The sequence below is a fragment of the Pan troglodytes genome, chromosome 4 (assembly GCF_028858775.2).
Source record: "Pan troglodytes isolate AG18354 chromosome 4, NHGRI_mPanTro3-v2.0_pri, whole genome shotgun sequence".
NCBI lineage: Eukaryota > Metazoa > Chordata > Mammalia > Primates > Hominidae > Pan > Pan troglodytes.
In genome coordinates, this window is record NC_072402.2 from 37,081,532 (window position 1) to 37,103,694 (window position 22,163).

Consider the following 22,163-nt stretch of genomic DNA (forward strand, 5'->3'; position numbering starts at 1 on the left):
GTGAAATCTGTTTTTGCAATCACAAAGTTGGGGAAGATAGGTTTTAAAAAACAAAGGAAAATGAGGAGGCCAAATAAATGGTAATAAGAAGGATAATAAGAAATAATAATAAGTATTTTATAAACTTGATAGCCCTATGAAACTAAATGTGGAACCTAGAGTTTGTTTTAAAATATGCCCTCTTTAAACCTGTAATAACCTGTGCCTGAATTAATAACCTGTGTATCTTGCCAGTAGCTATATATCTTTCTTTCAAGTTCTTTTTATAGTGAGCTATCTGTTTAGCTATTTAGCTACCTACCTACCTCCCATCTGTTCATTTATTTATTTACAACCCTCCATAGCCAAAAAGGAACACATATTGAACATAGAAAGTTTAAACAGGATTAAATAATCAGGATGAGTAGAAAAAGATGGAATAGGTTAATGGCATCAAATTACAGAAAAGTTGTATGGCTCTAGGCTGTCTTCATATTCATCTCTGATATTTGAAATTTCTTTTTTTTTTTTTTAATATACGGAGTCTCGCTCTGTTGCCCAGGCTGGAGTGCTGTGGCATGATCTCGGCTCACTGCAACCTCCACCTCCCGGGTTCAAGCAGTTCTCCTGCCTCAGCCTCCTGAGTAGCTGGGATTATAGGTGTGTGCCACCACGCTCAGCTAATTTTTATATTTTTAGTAGAGATAGGGTTTCACCATGTTGGTCAGGCTGGTCTCAAACTCCTGACCTCGTGACCCACCCATCTTGGCCTCCCAAAGTGCTGGGATTACAGGTGTGAGCCACCGCGCCCGGCCTGAGATTTGAAATTTATTTGTCCGAAGAGGGAGAAAGAAAGGAAAAGACTGTAAGAGTTACATTATTTACAAGATAAATGGAAACCAGATGTTCAGGAAAAGCAAAAGCATTTTCTGGCTCTTAGGCCTGACAGAAATTTCTCCTTTGGGAGAAGGAGAAGGTAAGGTGGACAACATCTTTAAAAATGTCATTTTAATAATACGTTAGGTGGTTTTCTTGTAGATGTTTTGAGGTATTTTCTTCTGTTCAAGCTAGGGCCAGAGCACCAAAGTGCAGTTCAGTAAAAGTAATTATATGGGGGCCAAAACAATGCAGCTGAAGCACATGGCTCTGCAATGTCTCATTGGATTCAGGGTTAAAATCAAGATGCAAGGATGTCAGACAGGAGGGTGTGTGTGCCCCACTCTCATCCAGGTCCACCAGCAGACCTCACTACTCAATCTTAGCTTTTTTTTTTTTTTTTTTAAATGGACCTGGATGTATTCTCAGTACCTCAAATAGCTGTTAAAATTAGACTTGATGTAAGATCACTTTGTCATCTTGGAAATTCTAGAGGAACAAACAGCCTGTACATCCTTAGAAATTTTTCAATCAGGCCTTTGCTAAAAGATGAGTCAATATCTATACTCTGGGAAGAGGATGGACTGTAGATATTTTGAATTTTTTATTAAAACCAAGTTAGGTACTTAAAAATTCAGCTGGACAGAAGGTAGAAATGATATCCTTTTATGAGAATTAAGAAGCCTAACCTGGATTTAGATGAACACACACCCCAAATTCATTTGAAGGGAGACTTGCAGCCAAGAAGGTTATGATGACCACACAGCTCTTCTCACTGTTACATCTCAGCTCTTTTGCTAAAAATCAGGTGATGGTGGGATAGTTGCACAAGCCTGTGAATACACTAGAAACCAATGTCTTTTACACTTTAAATGAGTGACTTGTGTGGTATGTGAATTATATCTCAATGCAGCTGGTACATAAAGCATCAGAGAAGATTTGGTTGTTCAAGAAGCATTTTCTATTTTTTTCCCCCAAAAGCATAGGCTGCCATCATCTTTAGGCTCAGTATTGAAGTTCAAATTTGTGAATCATTATTATGAAGAAAAGCTTCATGTGATTGTCACATGGTTGCTTGGTATTAGTTTTGCCAAGTATGTGAATAGTTTTATTTCTGGAATTCTCCTATCTGTATTATCTTTTAAATATTTGTAGTTCATGCCTTTGCTAATGAAGTGTATCTGTCCTATATTCTGCCAACTGATAGAAAGCAGCTCACACTTAACAGTTAAAGAACCTGAAGTGATTTCCTCAAGCTTTAATGCCCAGTAGTTATTAAAAACCTTAAATAGACCTCCAGTGTTCTGACATTCTAATCACCCATGTAAGGGCTGAAATTATTTTTATGGATACATTTCTTTCTCTGTTACACATTAATTAACAAGTACTTTGTATTTCGTTTTCCATTATATACATAGGAGAAAAGATTGCCATATAAAAGTTATTTTAAGACCAAAGTATTAATTGTATTCAAGATCTTGAATTTATTGAGTCATAGAAAAGGAGAATTTAATTTAAAATGAATTGATTTATTATATAAACTATGTAAAGCTCTTAATTTTCATTATAGGGAAAGTTCAGGACTGAAGAAAGAGCTAGGTCAACTTTATCATTCTCATTTTAAGGTTAATAAGCAGTATATGTCAGGAGATAGCTAAGAGTCTAGCAAATATTTCTTTTTAATAACTTTATCAAAGTATAATTCACATATCATACAATTCACCCAATTAAAGTGTACAATTCAATGATTTTTAATAAATTCAGAAGGTTGTGCCACTATCATGGCAATCCAATTGTAGAACATTTTTATCATCCCCAAAAAAGAAACTCATCCACCTCAGCAGTCACTCCCCATTTCCCCCTAGTCCCTCTAGCCCTAGGCAGCCACTAATCTATTTTCTGTCTCTATAGATTTACATGTTGTGGGCATTTAATACAAGTGGAATCATATGTAGCACAGCTTATTTTAATACTTTAAAATATAGAAATATAATATTTTAAAACATAGAAAAGATGGAACATTTGCAGAAACAACTATTTGAGAAAACCCATTTTCTTCCATGTGAAGTCTAAATTATGGGATAGGCCGTTGATGCCATTTAAATCTGGGGTGAAATTGAGATCATTTTAGGTAGAAAAGTCTTATTTCAGTGCTCACTTTAGTTTGATCTGTTGGCTCTGTTATGTCTAGAGATCCTCTATTAGGAAAGGTTTGTATCTTTCACCAGTGGGTGTCAGCATCTGACTAAAGATGACTCTTCCTAGAACCACTTCTGTAAATAACCTTGAAGCCAGTCTCCCAACATCAGTAACAACAAACATTGTTTGAATCCTGCACTCATTTATGTGATCACCTTAGAGTAAAAACCTGTAACAAGTCACATTAACTGTACATTATTTTTACCATTATATAGCTTTGAAGGATTGAGATTTTATCACCCTTACTGAGTTTCAACTCTGATTAAAAAAAAAAACTGTTAGTGTTACATGATAGCGCCTATATTCTAAAGGCGAATGAGGAATAGATTTGAGTTTTTATGCAGTAATGTTTTAATGCCTTCTGCCACCAGATATAGACATGTTGAGAAATGGTGCTGATTAGCCTTGTCATTTGATTAGCCTCGTCACGGGTAATCAATTGCATTAGGCAATTAAATGCTGAAACATTAGTTTGTTTAACAAGTTTTATGCTATGCTGACTATTTTTGTCTTCCATTCTTGCAGGATATCTCCTGGGTAGTGAAGATTATTATTCCCATGAACGCTGTACATTAATTGACGCTCTGAATGTCACACGATGTGCTCTTGATTTTCGAGATGGCGAAGAAGTTGCAACAGGATATAAAAATATGTATTCAACAAACATATTCACCAAAAGGGCTATAGCCCTCATAACTAACCATCCACCAGAGAAGGTAAGTTTTGCTTCTATTTACTGATAGCAAAATCTTGTTACACTAATGTCTTTTCAGACAAATGTAGGAAAAGGCCATTGTTGTTTAGGGAAAAATCTAATAAATTCTAGGGAAGTCCTTTTCAAATTATACAGTATCCCAGAATCAGCCTGGGAAGCTTGTTAAAAAGGAAGATTCCTGGAGCCCACCTCTAGGGTGTGATTTATTAGGCGTGGGAGAAATCCGTACATCAGCATTTTAGAGAAACTCTTAAAAGGTGATTCTTAAGAGTGGTCCCCAGATCACACTTTGAGGAATACTATGTTGGTAGTATTTCAATAGAAATATAGTTTAAAAATTTTGGTATATTATGTGCATGTGCTGTGAGTAATTAATAAAATGACTTAAAAAATGATTGGCTTAGGTGTAAGGTGAGGCTTTATTATGACAAACTTTTGGTTAAGGGATTCATAAATTTTGGGATCAGGGCAGGTCCTCTAACCTTGTACTTCTTCCCTACAAGAATATTTTGCTATTCTAGATCTTTTGCATTTCCATGTTAATTTTAGAATCATCTAGTCAATTTCTATATGCCAGCTCCCCCCTCCCCAAAGTGTCTGCTTGGATTTATATTTGAATCTATAGAACAACTTGGGGAGAATGGATGTCTTAACAATATTGGGTCTTCTAATCCATATACCTGGTATACCAATGAGCTTATTTTTCACATTTACTATACTGATGCTTTTGTGTAACACATGAATAATCTTATTATTATGATTATTTTGTTAACCTAGAGTTAACTTCATGAGGTAAAGTTTAAGCTAAGTTCTCTGGATTTAGCTTATAAATGCTTTTGAAATGGGAACAAATATTTGTATTGTCAGACACTGGGCTCAAAATATGGCTTCATTAAGAACACCCATAAAAATAATACTTCAGTGGGACCCTGACACAACAAATTATAGAATATGCAGTGCTCCCTGGTTCTTCCAATTTCCTGCACTTTGCCTCTTTGACAATGCCTGAAGGTCCTTGGTGCAGGTCTGTCTTAGTCTGTTTGTGTTGCTATAAAGGAATAGCTGAGGCTGGGTAATTTATAAAGAAAAGAGGTTTATTTGGCTCGTGGTGCTGCAGACTCTACAAGAAGCATGGCACCAGCATTTGCTTCTGGGTAAGGGCTTCAGGAAGCTTCCAGTCATAATGGAAGGTGAAGTTGAGCTGGCGTGTGCAGATCACATGGCAGGAGAGGAGAGAGAGAGAGATGCCAGGCTCTTTCTAACAACCAGCCCTCTCAGGAACTAATACAGTGAGAACTTATAACTGCAAAGATGGCATGAAGCCATTCGTGAGGGATCCACCTCCATGACCCAGACAGCTGCCATTAGGCTCCCACTGGGGATCAAATTTAAACATGAGGTTTGGAGGAGCGTCAAATATCTAAACTATAAGAAGATCACCGTGTGGATTCTGGTTTACATACTTGTTCGGACTTGGTATGTGGCTGCTGGTTTCCCTTCCAGTTTCTGCCTATTTGAACTCAGTACTGGAAATCTTCCCTGAATGAGTTAAATGCCAGATTGCTGGCATCCTTATTTGACTTCCACAAGCTAAGGTAAAATCTTTCAGAAGACAACTTTACCTCGAACTTCAAATTATATTTACACTATCAAATGTTACACAACTCCTGACATTCATTAAAAAATAATAGAAACCCCGTCTCTACTAAAAATACAAAAAAAATTAGCCGGGTGCGGTGGCGGGCGCCTGTAGTCCAGCTACTCCGGAGGCTGAGGCAGGAGAATGGCGGGAACCCGGGAGGCGGAGCTTGCAGTGAGCCGAGATCGCGCCACGACACTCCAGCCTGGGCGACAGAGCAAGACTCCGTCTCAAAAAAAAAAAAAAAAAAAAAAAAAAAAAAAAAAAAAAAAAAAATCGAGCACATGTAGAAGTGAAAACACAGATAGAGGTGTCTGTCCTCAGCTGCGTCCCACTTTTGGCGATCACTCTCCTATGCTGATATCTTGAAGCAACCATGCTTTCTGTGGAACACGAAGAAATGGGAACATTCTCTCAAATATGTGGAAATACACAGATTTTAAATTTAAATCTAAACAAATATTCAGATAATTGGAAAAATAGTTGCTAGGTAATTGGCTTAAATCCTCAGTTTTCTTCTACATATTTGACATTTTATGGATGCACCTTAACACTTAACAAGGTAAAGTCTTAAGAGAACTGTGTATTATTCTTTGAAGGAGCCACCATTTTACACATAAGCAAACTGGCTTAGAGAAGTTAAGTAACTTGTTCAAGGTCACAGAGCTATTGAGAGTCAGAATCAGAATTTAAACTCATGCTCTCTGACTCTAGACCTCATGTACTTAATCAGCCTCCCTAGTTCACAGCTAATATCCAAGACCAGAGATTCTGAGTCCCAGCTCATGATTCACCTTAATGATTTCAGTCCTGACCATATATTAGAATCATCTGGGAAACTTATAAGAAATACTGATGCCAAATATTGTGATTCATTGGTCTGAGGTGGGACCCAATCATTGGTGTTTCATTATTCCTCCTCCCGGGCTCCTACCAGTGATTCTAATGTGCAGTCATCACTGACACCTGGTGCAGTGACAGCCATTCTCGGATGGGTCATTCAGGGCATTCCTCTCAAATATGGAGAGGCAAGCAGAAGCCAGCTACCTATTACAGGTTCACAATCTGCCATACCTTAATCTGTGCAACAACTGTAATCTGCCCACAATACAAATTCATTCCTACTGAAGAACGATGGAATATTCCCTCACAGGGTTCCATAACATTAAGCAGATAAGAGGAAGCAACTGGAGTGAAATAATAGATCTTTGTGGGTGGGCTCTCTTAACTAGGGTGGTGGGGAAAACACGGAACTGAGGACAATAGGAAGCCCTAAAAGCTTGCTAGCCATGGAAGGAGTGTTATTAGCATAGCCGCTGTTCATAGGTAACTGTTTGGAAATTGCCAGATGAGAGGATGGTCATTTTCCTATCGTGTCTGAAACATGCTATAGCAGTATCCAGCATTCCCAGTATCTTCAAAGGAAAGTTTCAGTCATAGACATAAGTGAATGAAATAATCAATAGTCAAGCTGTAACCCAAGAATGTTTAAGACAGCTAATACATGTTTACATTTTCAATTCTGTATAAAATGATGCAACTCACCAGTTTGAGGAGCTGAACTTTTCACAATTTTATCCCGATGTTGAATCTAATTCTGGGCTAATTTCTCAGGTACTATATATAGATTGTAGCATAAGGAACTTGTTCTAAGATAAAAATCATTAAAGAAAGGCACATGAAGAATCCATAGGCTAACTTAAAATTGTGCCTATTTTAAAAAGCACTTAAGAGGAAAAAAGCATTTGGAGGCAGTTCATAACTGAAACACAGTTGCTGATGCTGGACTCAGGAAGGTACTGCTAATTACCATTTCACATATGTTAAGAAGGAACCTTCTTTCTCTTTTTCAGCAGGATAATTCCCCATACTAGTGACACTACAGACTGAAAGTAACATATTCATAAAATATCTTTCTTTTAAAAACAGCCCTCCCTCAGCCGGGTGCACTGGCCCACACCTGTAATCCCAGCACTTTGGGAGGCCGAGGCGGGTGGATCGTGAGGTTAGGAGTTTGAGACCACCCTGACCAACATAGTTAAACCCCATCTCTACTAAAAATACAAAAATTAGCCAGGCCTGGTGGCATGCACCTGTAATCCCAGCTAGTCAGGAGGCTGAGGCAGGAGAATCGCTTGAACCCGGGAGGAAGAGTTGCAGTGAGCCAAGCTCGTGCCACTGAACTCCAACCTGGGTGACAGAGCAAGACTCCATCTCAAGAAAAACAAACAAAAAAACACCCCCATGTCAGCACTTTGCAGAATGGAAACAAATGTAATGTTATACACCTGATCTACTAGAAGCTTCTTAAAGAAAATGTTAATTTCTAGTGGAAGACTCTTACTTTTCTGTGACACAATTTGGAAAAGAATGTCTTAATTTAGAAGTCAAAGAAAAACAATTTCAAAACCTATCATATGCTTTTTTTTCATTTATACTTTAAATTAGGAAAATACACTAAAGAAATGAAAATAAGACTTTCTTCCTCACTGAAATAAGTTTTCTTAGCATGGTGAGGATATTTACAGTATATATCTTAGGAACCATGTAGCATAAATAAAGGGAAAAGAACCCGCAATATCTCAAACATGAATATGCTAATAGCTCTAGGTGATAATGTCTTGCTTTTATGTAATACTTAGATATTTAGTAATGATTTCATGCCTAAGATTTCATTTCACATTCCCAAGACACTGGAAAGGGTTACAGGTAGGGTTGGAGCTAAGGCAGTAACTGTGACAGTTGATCAGAACAGGGATCTGGACCTAAGAAAAAGCAGGGGAGAGATCAGGCTCCAGTGATGGCAGCTGCTGGCTTTAGGCTGACAGTGAGCCGAGCTCTGGTTGGCAGGAGTGGGAAAATTGACCACAGCTGTTCACAGGCAGGGTCCTAGGACTAGTGGCTGCAGGTGGGGTCCTCACTGTGATTGGAGAACCTTGGAGTCCTAGTTAATTCTTTCCACTAGGCTACCATATAGTATTAAAAACACTACTCTTTCTCTTTTTTCAATTTAAAAATAGTATAGAAATGTTTCACATTTACTACTGTTGGGGAATGAGTTATAATATTTCATGAATAAAGTTCACCTTCTAAGTGTTGAAACTTTATTTTTTGTAGTATGGGATGGAAATATCTAAAATGTGCATCAGTCCTGACTTCTTGAAATGGGCTATAGTACTGACATGGACTGGTATAGTTTCTTATTTTTAACCTCTCAAGAGTGTCAACTTAAAATAATCAAAAGGATCAGAATCTAGTTTAAAGAGAGTTTATTCAAGTACAGAGTTTAAGGATGGCCTCTTGGGAAGCACAGATTCCAAAGAATGGAAGTCCGTGTTTCAAAGTGTAGAAGTTTGGGATTTCTTACTGTATTAGTCCATTCTCACGCTGTTATAAAGAACTGCCTGAGTTCCGCTGGCCCTCCAGTGAGCTGAGGGTTTTTGCAGGAAAAAAAAAAAAAAGCTGCCTGAGACTGGGTAATTTATAAAGGAAAGAGGTTTAATTGACTCAGTTCCACATGGCTGGGGAGGCCTCAGGAAACTTACAATGGTGTGGAAGGGGAAGCAAACAAGTCTTTCTTCACATGGCAGCAGGAGGGAGAAGTGCCAAGCAAAGGGGGAAAAGCGCCTTATAAAACCAGCAGACCTTGTGAGAACTTATTTACTGTCAAGAGAACAGTATGGGGGTAACCACCCCCATGATTCCATTAACTCCCACTGGGTCCCTCCCCTGACACATGGGGATTATGGGAACTACAATTAAAGATGAAATTTGGGTGGGGACACAGCCAAACCATATCACTTACATAGACAAAATTTAGGGGAGCTTAAAAGAATTTCAACATCTTTCTGTACAAGGCTTAATGCATAATTACAATGATCTGATTAGTCAAGGTGGTGGTTTTCTTTTGGGAAAGGTATGTTTAACATTCCACACTGAAGATGTAACAGTCATGGTGTTTTTTGGGTCATCTGGTCTGAGTTAGGTACAGGACAATAAAGGAGGTCGTTAATCTATAACAAAGACCTTCAATAAGAAGGGGAGGAGTCCTGGTCTCTGGTCTTTCCTAGTTATTTACAGAACAAGAACAATAAGGAAGAGAGTTACTCTATAATCTAAGAAACAGAAGTTGCAAACATGCTACGTGACACAGTCTCCAGGACTTAATTTTCCCCTTGGCATAATTTAGAGGGTCCTGAAAATTTATATTCTTTTATAAAAGTGATGGTAATGTCTTTAGCTACTAAGGAATAATTATAGGAAAGATTTTCAGATTATTTTTCACCATATTTAACAAAGTGAGTAGAATGATTTCTATACTGAATATTTATAAGGACCTTTAATAATGGTCCCCAAATCTTTTTTTCCCTGGTCATTGTTCAAGAACTCCCCTGTCCCCCTTCCCAGCCATTGCCTTTAGTAATCAATTGCTGGCTGGGAATCACCTACCCTCTTTCTCCTTTCTCTCCTTCGCCAGGTGGTTGCCATGTTGCTGCTAATGACTTGGATGAGAACATCTTCTCCTTAAGCTGTGGGCCCCCTCTCTCCCCACTGTATCCCCTGCCCCCTGCCACTGTTAAGAGTCCAGATCAGAGTCACAAAATCTCGTGTTTGCAAGGGCCAGGCTGCTAACCTAAAGAAGTGAAGCAGTTTATGTAGAACAGTGGGAAACTAGAAAATTGGATAGCATTTGAGGGGAATGGGGCCCCTGTTTCTCATACTCCAGCCTTTTGTTACCAGATGGAGTGTGGACAAAGAGTAGTCAGAAATTCTGATTTTTTCAAAAAAGTTTTTTTTATATAAAAACAGATCGATGTGATATTTCCTGATTTTTTAAAAACTTTACGTGGGCTGCAAATTGTTGTAGACTTCTGATTTTTAATCCTATCCCCATCTGGACTTTGGCTGGTGGCTGGAGTTGGCTCAGTCTAGTGCTGAAGACCCAGATAGCAGTACCCAGAGCAGACCCATACTGCACTGTCAGGTCAGCGATGCACCTGCACGTTCTTCCCTCCAGATATCGCAGCCGAGACCTTCATCACCCCCAGGCAGGGCATCTGTTGGGATGTCCTGCACCATGGTCTACACGAACATAGACGCTTTAGCATGACCATGCAGCTAGAGTAGAAGGTGTATGTGTGTCGAGTGGAAGCAGAGGCAGAACTGAAATGGTGTCAGAGGTTATAGAATAGACTTTTGGAGTGGGAATTTGGAATGTTTTCCCATGGAAATAATGGAAGTACAGGTTCTACATTATCATCATTTTCACTCCATCACCTGCCTCCTTAGTTTAATAGATTTTAAAGCAACGATTTTGACATTTAGCAGCTATTTTTAACTTTGTGAGTTTAGGGAAAACATATTTCTGAGTTCCAAAGACCTGAACAATAAATAAACTTTTGGGGAGTCTATTTGAGCTCTATGTATGGATACTCCTTTTTGCATTACAAGGATGTGTAATATAAAATTTAAAATAACTTGTCAACAGTGAAGAATGAAATACGAGCACCCCCCCCACCAAAGTCTGTTTCTAACCATTTTCATTCATTTATGAGATTTAAATGCCTCAAATACTTTAACAGAATTATATGTTTATTTTTGGGTTAAACTAGTTGTTGTCTCTTTGAGGGTTTTCAACTCATTAAAGAATTCTGTAGCACTATGAAGCGAATGCCTTCAGAAAGGCTCATTAAAAAGGAGAAGCTGACCTGGTATGCCACTGATGTTAAATGTTGCAAATTGATGTAAGTGGTAAAATAGAATCAGTGTGTCATACTTCTTAGTTTCAGGAATTAAACTGGTCTTATGTTTGGTCCTGCATCAAAGACTAACAAGGCATGGTGTTCACTTTTTTTCTCATAAAATATAGTTTAAAAATACTAAACCTCTTCTAAAAGATGAGGGCTTATTTTCAGCTAAAGCAAAAAGCTAAAGCCTCTATTGGTACACATCCATATGGTAATAGCGGGTTTTCCAATAGGAAATTGCTCTTCAATTAATGTGGAGTTGGACAAGTCACACATATAACCTTTCTAAGCTTCAGTTAACTCATCTGTAAAATTGCTATAACATAGGGTGGTTTCATTAAATGAGATAGAATATGTAAATTATTATCATACTGTCTAGTATGTAGACAACATTTAATATGTGGTTGCCATTACTGATATTATTATTTGTTTGGATTAGGTCCATGGAGGCTGTTCTGGGACTCTGGCTTTTATTTTCAATTTTTTTCTTGTGTCTTTTGTTATATTTTTTAATATCTTTATTGAAACAAAATTTACATATCATAAAATTCACTCATTTAAAGTATACAGTTCAATAGTAAATTTTCAGTTATGCAACCATACCACAATCTAAGTTTAAAACATTTTCATCATCCCCCCAAAAAAACCTTGTATCTGTTAGCAATCACTCACCATTCCTCTCCCCCACAATTTCCTACAGCCCCAGGCAACCACTCTCTGTCTCTATAGATTTGCCTATATTTCTGGAATTTCATATAAATGAAATTATATAATATGAGGACTTTTACGATTGACTCATTTCACTTAGTATGATGTTTTCAAGGTTTATCTATGTTGTAGTATGTATCAATACTTTATTTCATTTATTGCCATATGTTGCTGAAAATATACCATATTTTGTTTATCCATTCATCAATTGATAGATGTTTGGGTTGTTTCTACTCTTTGGCTATTATGAATAATGTTGCAGTGAACATTCATGCAAGTTTTTGGGTGGATGTATGCTTTGATTTCTCTAGGAATGGAAATGCTGGGTCATATGGTAACTCTATGTTTCACAATTTCAGGAACTGCCAAAATGTTTCTTCATAGTGGCTATGTGTGCCATTTTACATTCCTGCTAGTAATGAATGACAGTTCCAATTTCTCCATATCCTCACCAATACTTGTTCTTTTCCATTTTTAAATTATCACCATCCTAACAGATGTGAAGTGTTACCTCATTGTGGTTTTAATTTGCATCTTAATAATGACTGATGATGTTGACTGTCTTTACATGTGTTTATTGCCTTTTGTATATCCTCTTTGGAGAAATTGCTATTCAGATTCTTTGCCCATTTTGTAGTTGAGTTATCATTGAGTTGTAAGGGTTCTTTATATATTCTGGAGATGAGTCCCTTATCATACATGTGATTCACAAATACTTTCAATGCATTCTGTAGGTTGTCTTGATATTATTTTTATTAATGCATAAATCTGAACTGTCTTATCCTTCTATATTTAATGCTTCAATATCCTCTTAACTGGTTTGCACAAACTTTCTTTCCAGCCTCTGTTTCTCTACCTTGCTCTCCAGTCTGTGCATGAGCCCCTTCAGGTCCCTGAGGAATACTTAAAGCCATATGACTTTATCCAAGACAAGAACAGGCATCACTATGCGGGAATGGTGTCCCTTATGGATGAAGCAGTAGGAAATGTCACTGCAGCTTTAAAAAGCAGTGGGCTCTGGAACAACACGGTGTTCATCTTTTCTACAGGTAAGTCTGTCAATAGGAAAATCATCTCTTGGCAAAGCCTAGGACATGGTATTTGATAAGTGGAATGAAGACAGATTGGAGCGGTTAGCATTGCCTTATTAAAATAAATGCAAACTGCAATAGTGGAGACATGATAATTGTGGATGGAAAGATGTATCTAAGGAAAAAGAATGATGGGCTTCCCCCGTTCCCTCAGATATCAAAATATTCTGGGACTGTGGCTTGAAAACACATGTTCACTAACTGAGTAAGTATGAGTGGACATCACTCATATACAGGGCTGCTGGGTAGTGAATCCCTAGAGTGGCTTGTTCCCAGCTCTCTCTACAACCCAGACATCTTCTATGGTCACAACTCCCACCAACTAGAAGGGTCTCTGTATCACTGCAAAGAGACAGATTGTGACATTATGAAGACAAATAATGGAGCCATTTAAATCTATGCAAGTGTCTCCAAGTTTAGATTTTTTTTTTTGGTATTAAAATTGTTTTTGGGGCCGGGCGCGGTGGCTCACGCCTGTAATCCCAGCACTTTGGGAGACCGAGATGGGTGGATCAACTGAGGTCAGGAGTTCGAGACCAGCCTGACCAATATGGTGAAACCCCTTCTCTGCTAAAAATGCAAAAATTAGCCGGGCATGGTGGCGAGTGCATGTAGTCCCAGCTACTCGGGAGGCTGAGACAGGAGAACTGCTTGAATCCAGGAGGCAGAGGTTGCAGTGAGCCGAAACTGTACCACTGCACTCCAGCCTGGGCAAAAGAGTGAGACTGTGTCTCAAAAGAAAATATTTTTTTTCTGACAGTAAAAGTTTTATATGTTATTATAGGCAAATTAGAAAAGGGAGAAATAAAACTCATAATCTCAGAGATTACTTTTGAAAATCATTTTCATTATGGCGATGCCATTCTGTTTCCTAATCTGTTACATATGCAACTTCCCCCTCTCATTAGAGATGGTTTTCTGAAATTTCACTGTGATGTGCTTTGGGTGTAGATCATCATTTATTCATCATGCTGAGTACTCAGAGAGCACTTTCAATCTGAAAATGCAGATCCTTTTGTTATGGGGAATTTTCTTATATGATTTATTTTGGAATTGTGTGGCCCTCCGTCCCACCTTCCCCTATTTTTTCTGTACAGAACTCCTATTATTTGGTCACCAGGTCAGTCCTCTAATTTTTCTTAGTTTTTTTCCCCTCTCCTGTTTTCTTTATTTTTCTTCTAGTATTTGGGAAATCTTACTGTTTTGTAAGCTTCCTATTGAATTTATTTTAACTGCCATGTCTGTTAATTACCAGCAACTCTTTTGTGTTTTCTGATAATTCCTTTTTTGTAAAGTTCTGTTTTTAATTTATAGATGTCGTAACGTGTTCCCCCAAAGCCTGTGCCCTTAACCATTACTCTTAAGTGTGTATTATGTGTGTGTGTGTATATATATGTATGTATATACTTTTTTTAAAGTTTGCTGATATTGCCAACATTATCTCTCTTCCTTTTGAGTTCTTTTTTTCAGTTTGTTTATATCTTTGTTATAGTCTGTCTTTAATGAGAGTGGTTTGGTTTTCTCAAATCCCTAGAGATTCTTGGCTGAAATCTAACAATTTGATTGGAAACTCCAAGTGCCAGGTCAGGGCTTGTCATCTGAGTTTTACTGTAACATGACCATGTAGGGGTGAGGTGACATGTTGAGGAATTCATCTTGGTATTCTACTCATACTTTTGTGGTTTTGTTTTTTCACGAGTTGTTTTGTTTTGCTTTCAGTCAGGCATAGTTAATGAATGTGGCATTTGTTGAGCAGTTACTATGTGTGGGACGCAGTTCTAAGTGTTTCATGCGAATTAGTTCAGTGAATCCTCATGATAACGGATTCTCTGGGAACTATTATTGTCCCATCTTGCAGATGTGAGAACTGAAGCACAAAGGGCATAAGTAACTTGCCCCAGGTCACGCAGCCAGGCAGAGCCTGGCTCCACTACAGTATCCTGCCTCCCAGATGATGATCTCAGTGTTCTCATAGGACCTCATGGTATAGCAGAGCTTTCCATATGGTGTGCTGCAATACTGATCTGCTGAGGAGCCTGGGCAGGGCCAGAATAGCATCTACCCTGAGTAGCCTTGTTCACTTGTGTGGGTGCTATCCAAATACTATAATTTTCTAAGTATGTCCTGCTGTGAAAAAGGTTAAAATTTGTTTTTCTCCCAAAACTTACTCTTCAGAAAAAAAAGGTAGACATATTTCAGCGCTTAACAAGATCTCTCAGATTCTGGGAGTCATTCTCAATTTAATTTATTTTGAATATCCTGGCATAGCATTTTGATCAGTGCTGGTTTTGAATGCCTAGAGAAGTCACTAGAAAGAATCAATTTAAAAAAAGATGCTAGGACATTTAACACTGATGTAGCAAAATTATTCCTGGGAAATGACCTCATTGTTGCAAGAATTGGAAGTCATAAGTTTATAAAACAAGTCTTTGTTCTAGAGATCACAATTAGACAATTTCAGGACAAATGATTTTCTAAAGTGAAAGTATATATGGATTAATGTATTGTACGTGGGCTTAAATGTGCTCAGACAGAAGTGAAGATGCTAGTTCTGGAAGACTGTATTAAATATCTCTAAGTGGCTCTTGTGATAACATTCCCATCAAGAATGCATGGGAGGCTGGGTCTGGTGGCTGATGCTTGTGATCCCAGCACTTTGGGAGGCTGAGGCAGGCAGGTCACTTGAGTTCAGGAGTTCAACACCAGCCTGGGAAACATGGTGAAACCCTGTCTCTACAAAAAATACAAAAATTAGCCAGGTGTAGTGGCATGTGCCTGTAGTCCAAGCTACCGGAGGGGCTGAGGCTGGAGGATTGCTTGAGCCTAGGAGGTTGAGGCTGCAGTGAGCTGAGATTGCGCCACTGTACTCCAGCCTGGGTAACAGAGCGAGACCTTGTTTCAAAAGAAAGAAAGAAGAGTGCATGGGAAGAGGTGGAATACAATTTTTTTTCATGATATTTGAGAATGGAAAAATATTTTAAGATAAATATTTCTTTTATTATATGATTGCAAATGTGTATGTATAATTGTACTTTCAAACAGATAGTTGACTATTTCGTAAACATCTATATTTATTCAAGCTGGTAGTAGTAACATTTGGAGCTTCTCACTGAGAAAATGAGGATCACCTTAAATAGGATTGTCTTATATTTTGATACTATATTAATAGATATCTTAATCTTGGATCATCTTTGCTTTGTTAGGTTAAATCCAACTTGACCGTGCCTATGTATTTTTATTATACTGATGAATTCAGTTTGCTAGGGTTTCATTTAGGATTTTTGCATCAATTCAGAAGTGGAAGTAGAGTTAGTGGTTTCTTTTTTGTGTCAGGTTTTGTTGTCTTGGTTGTACTCACTTCATAAAATAATGTGGTTAGTTTTGCCATCTTTTTCTATGCTCTGGAATAGTTTATAGAATGTTGGAAAGATCTTTCTGTTTAGCTGGTCCCTGAAGCCTTTTGTGGAGGCATTTAAAAATTATTTCCATAGTTTACATTTTTTGCTGAATTATATCTAGGTGTGTGTCTTTAAAATGTTTTGAAATTAATTTTTCCTGAAACATAGTGAGCCCTGGAACTGCATGCTGAGATGATTATTCACTCCAGGAGGCTTTCCTTGTTCATATTTTAGCTTATTGCTTTTGTTCTACTTGATTTATGTCTCAAAAATATCTTTAATTACTGTGTTGAATCCCTGATTCAGCTTTTCTCTCATCCTTTTCATTTTTTTGGTCCTTTTTCTCAGCCTTTGGAGCTCTTCTGCATTACCAGTTTAGACACTTTTGCAATTTTAATCCTTCACCTTAATATCTCCAACATAGATTATTGTTGATTGTATTTTTAGTTTTTTTGCAATGCTGTCTCTGTTTCAATCCGTACCCTTTTCTTCCAAGCTTGTTAATATAGTATAGTATTTAATAAGCATTAAACCTCAGTGTAACCCTGTGAGATAGTAAATGGTTTCTTGATCCCATTTACCAATGAAGAAATCAAAACTTCTTTTTAAAAAATAAAATAAAAAAATAAAGATAGGGTCTTGCTGTGTTGCCCAGACTGGTCTCAAACTCCTGGGCTCAAGTGATCCTCCCACCTCAGACTCCCAAAATGCTAGGATTATCAGTGTGAGCCGCTTAAAGAAATTAAGTGATTAGTCCAAGGCCACACAGCTAACAACTGAAAAAGCCAGAATTCAAACCCAGATCTACTTGAGGTCAAAACCCAATTACGCTAATCAGTTGTCTTTTTGCATCTCATTTTCTTTTCCGTTTATTTCATCCCATTGTACTGCATTTCTACGCTTGTGTTCACAGGACCCATCCTTTTCCTGAACCTTTCTGAATAGAACTTTTCTAAAATCTTTATTTTTATAGGAAGTCATTGCCAGCTAGATGCTATTCCTTGGAGTGTAGTGGTGAAGGATCCGCACACACAGAATGTGTGGCCGTCTTGTGGCCTCTGGTCACTGTTTCCTGGTTGATTCCTTCTCAGATCTGCAGCTTGAGGTCAGGTTGATGCATACACCTCACAGAGTTCCTGGTGGCATATAGGCATTAAGTGTTCTACTCTATTGAACCTGACCCACCTAGTTACAGTTTCTTCTCTTTTGGCGCTCTAATTCTTTGACAGGCTAAAAGAACCCCAGACTCTTCCTATCTCCACATTTTCAGGGCTTTATTTTTGGGGACATTCCTCAGGATACAGTGTGCCAGCACTGCCAGACCTTCTCTTTTCCTGCCTATTGTCTTCTGGGAGTTGTGATCTCTAAGCACATAGAAGTAGAGGAGGTAATAATTCTCCTCTGCTTAAATTAGTGCCATCCCTTCTCAGGCTGTCTTCCTGCCTCTCTTAATCTAGGTGAAGGGCTCTGTGTCATGAGGCAAAGCAGGGTGGGCCAGTTCTTGTTTCCTCAGCCCAGCTTCTCTGGTCTTGTAGTTTCTGGACATGTTTCCAAGATTCTGGCATTATAAGCTGTCTGTCCATCTTGGTTTCTTATGTTGTGATGGGGTTTCATCTTGTTCTGTGTTTGTTGTTTTCGCAGGGTAGTGGTTCAGAGAAGCAGCACTAGTGGCTGTTAGGAAGACACCATTGTAATCTGGATGCTTGTCACCATGGCTGATCTTTGTAGTTGCTAAATTCCAGGAACCTGCACAGGAATCTGACCTGGAGTAAAATGAGTTAAGGTTAGGGACAACTCTTGAGTAACTAGGTCATGAGTTAATACTACGAAAACCGATCCTGCAACCCTGAAAACAGTGATTGACCTCAACATCTTAATGCAGCCATTGTGTATTTATATTAACTCTTTTTTTTGTTTGTTTTGTTTTTTTTTTGAGATGGAGTCTCGCTCTGTCACTCAGGCTGGAGTACAGTAGCATGATCTTGGCTTGCTGCAATCACTGCCTCCCGGGTTCAAGTGATTCTCCTGCCTCAGCCTCCCAAATAGCTGGGATTACAGGCATGTACCACCATGCCTGGCTAATTTTTGTATTTTTAGTAGAGACAAGGTTTCGCCATGTTGGCCAGACTGGTCTCGAACTCCTGAGCTCAGGCAATCCACCCACCTCAGCCTCTCAGAGTGCTTGGATTACAGTCATGAGCCACCATGCCCAGCCTGTATTAAGCCTTACCAGAATAATTAGTTTTACTTACATTTAGATGAGGGTTTGAATATAAGGAGAAACCTAATTTGCATTTCTTTCTCCAGAGACTTCTGTGTTTATTGACAATTTCATTTCCTGAAGTTGAAATTAATAATGTGCTATAATAATGTAATTATAACCCAAGGACCTGGACTAACTAATCACAGAGCAGTGATTCATTTTTTCCCACTTCTCTCACTTTACTTCACTTAGCCCTGTACTTCTTTATAAGGATAAGAATACTGGTTGCATTCAAATCAATAAATGTTGAGTCCATTAGTACAGAAAACCATGAAAACAATCTAGCTTCCTGGTGTCGGATTATATTTGGTGATCGGTAAAGGCAAAGGCATAATTTTTAGATTTTGATGTTTGATAAAGCTAACTTTTATTTCTGTTATAATCTGAGAGAAATCCATGATTCATTCCTTGCCACCTCTACCCATCATCTTAGCATAGTTATTCTCAGTGTGCTGTCTGGGGACCACCTGCAGCAGTGGAGCATTTGTTAAAAATGCAATTTTCAAGGTGATGGCTGCACAACATTGTGCATGTTCTAAATGTCACTGAATTGGATACTTTAAAATGGCTAATTTCATGTAATGTGAATTTCACCACAATCTTAAAAATTCAATTTCTCAGACTCTATCACAGCCCAGCTGAATTAGAAACCCAGAGGCCCAAAAATCTCCATTTTTAACAAGAATTCAGGTGATTCTTTTGTACACAGAAATTTGAGAACCTCTGAGCTAAGGTAACTCTTATTCAAACTTTAGGAATTTACCTTACAAGGAATGTATGTGGTTATTTAAATTTGACATATATTTATGTTTATACATATATTCCTCCTCACTAGGAGGAATATATATATGACAGCTGGAAACCAACTGGGTTTGAAGTTCAAGCTCTCCTAGGTAGTTTTCATTTCAGGTAAATGCACCTATTTCTAGAAATAGACTCTTCAAAAAGCTGACGAGAAAAGTTTAAATTTAATTATTCTGCTTTCCATGTTCTTACTGCATATAAATCACAACCTTGATTGATTCATGCCATTTCTTCTGCAGTGTGTGATTAATACCACTGTTAACAAATATTGTCTTTCTCATTACACACATACTATGCTGGGTTTGTTTTTTTATTTCTATTTTTTATTTTTATGGGTATATAGTAGGTATAAATATATATTTATGGAGTACATGAGATATTTTGATACAGGCACACAACGCATAGTAATCATATCTGGGTAATGGGGATATCTATGCCCTCAAGCATTTATCATTTCTTTGTGTTACAAACATTCCAATTAAACTCTTTTGGTTATTTTAAAATGTACAATAAATTATTGTTAACTGTAGTCACCCTATTGTGTTATTAAATACTAGCTCTTATTCATTCTAAGTATATTTGTGTACCCATTAACCATACCCACTTCCCCCCTACCCTCACCCCACTACCCTTTCCAGCCTCTAGTAACCATCCTTCTATTCTCTACCTCTATGAGTTCTATTGTTTTAATTTTTAGCTCTTACAAATAAGTGAGAACATGTGATGTTTGTCTTTGTGCTTGGCTTATTTCACTTAATATAATGACCTCCAGCTCCCTCCATGTTGTTGCACGTGGTTGATCTCATTCTTTTATGTGACTGAATAGTACTCCATTGTGTATATGTAGCACATTTTCTTTATCCATGCATCTGTTGATGGACACTTAGGTTGTTTTCAAATCTTGGCTATTGTGAATAGTGCTGCAATAAACATGGCAGTGCAAGTGTATGTTTGATATACTGATATTCTTTCTTTTGGGTATATACTTAGGAGTGGGATTACTGGATCATGTGGTAGTTTTGTTTTTAGTTTTCTGAGGAACCTCCAAACTGTTCTCCATAGTGGCTGTACTAACTCATATTCCCACCAACATTGTACAAAAGTACCCTTTTCTCCACATCCTCGCCAGCATTCATTATTACCTGTCTTTTGGATAAAAGCCATTTTAACTGGGGTGAGAGGATATCTCACTACAGTTTTGATTGGCATTTCTCTGATAGCCAATCATGTTGAGCACCTTTTCATAAGCCTGTTTGCCATTTATATGTCTTCTTTTAAGAAATGTCTAATCAGATCTTTTGCCCATTTTTAATCAGATTATTAGATTTTTTTTCCCATAGAGTTGTTTGAGTTCCTTATATAGTCTGGTTATTTGTCCCTTGTCAAATGGATAGTTTGCAGATATTTTCTCCCATTCCGTGGCTTATCTCTTCACTTTGTTGGTCATTTTCTTTACTGTGTAGGAGCTTTTTAACTCAATGGAATCCTATTTGTCCATTTTTGCTTTGGTTACCTGTGCTTGTGGGATATTACACGAGAAGTCTTTGCCCAGTCCAATGTCCTGGAGAGTTTCCCCAATGTTTTCTTTTAGTAGTTGCATAGTTTGGGTTCTTAGACTTAAGTCTTTAATCCATTTTGATTTGATTTTTCTATATGGTGAGAGATAGGGGTCTAGTTTCATTCTTCTGCATATGGATATCCAGTTTTCCCAGCACCATTTATTGAAGAGACTGTCCTTTCTCCAGTGTCTGTTCTTGGTACTTTTGTTGAAAATGAGTTCACTGTAGATGTATGGATTTATTTTTGGGTTCTCTATTCTCTTCCTTTTGTCTAGATGTCTGTTTTTATGCTAGTACCGTGCTGTTTTGGTTACTATAACTCTATAGTATAATTTGAAGTCAGGTAATGTGATTCCTACAGTTTTGTTCTTTTTGCTCAGGATAGCTTTGGCTATTCTGGGTCGTTTGTGGTTCCATATAAATTTTAGAATTATTTTTTCTCTTTCTATGAAGAATGTCTTTGGTATTTTGATAGGGATTGCATTGAATCTGTAGATTGCTTTGGGTAGTATGGACGTTTTAACAATATTGATTGTTCCAATCATGAACATGAAATATCTTTCCATTACTTTATGTCTGCTTCAATTTCTTTCATCAATGTTTTATAGTTTTCATTGTAGAGCTCTTTCACTACTTTGGTTAAGTAGTGATCTACTTACTACTTATTCCTAGGTATCTTATTTTATTGGTAGCTATTGTAAAAGGGATAACTTTCTTGATTTCTTTTTCCGATTGTTCACTGTTGGCACATAGAAATGTTACTGATTTTTATATGTTACTGATTTTTGTATGTTGATTTTGTATCTTGTAACTTTACTGAATTTGCTTATCAGTCCTAATAGTTTTTTTGTGGAGCCTATAGGTTTTTCCAAATGTAAGATCGTATCATCTGCAAACAAGGATAATTTGACTTCTTTCTTTCCAATCTGGATGCCTTTATTTCTTTCTGTTGTCTGATTACTCTAGCTGGCACTTTTTAATTCCAGGTTTTTTAAATCCAAGGATGACACTTCTAATACTTCTCCGATAGAACATGATCAGAGTTTGAGTCCCAACTTTCCTGCCAATGAGTTATATGTAGAGTCTAGCCTCGGTTTCATTATCTGTTAAACGCAAGTTGATTGACCATTCATTTATTCACTCCGTCTTTCATTGCAGATAAAAAGATAACTAGGACATAATACT

At 37.7% G+C, this 22,163-nt stretch overlaps 1 protein-coding gene across 3 annotated transcripts in view; it reads left to right on the top strand.

Moving 5' to 3' along the window:
- The window catches only part of ARSB (arylsulfatase B), a 205,893-nt gene that overhangs the window by 16,996 nt on the left and 166,734 nt on the right, over positions 1–22,163 (top strand). For all 3 annotated transcript variants that reach the window (XM_009448969.5, XM_009448971.5, XM_009448972.5), the window contains 2 exons: positions 3,580–3,770; positions 12,705–12,912. In XM_009448969.5, the coding sequence (XP_009447244.4) occupies positions 3,580–3,770; positions 12,705–12,912 (399 nt within the window). The remainder of the gene's footprint in view (positions 1–3,579; positions 3,771–12,704; positions 12,913–22,163) is intronic.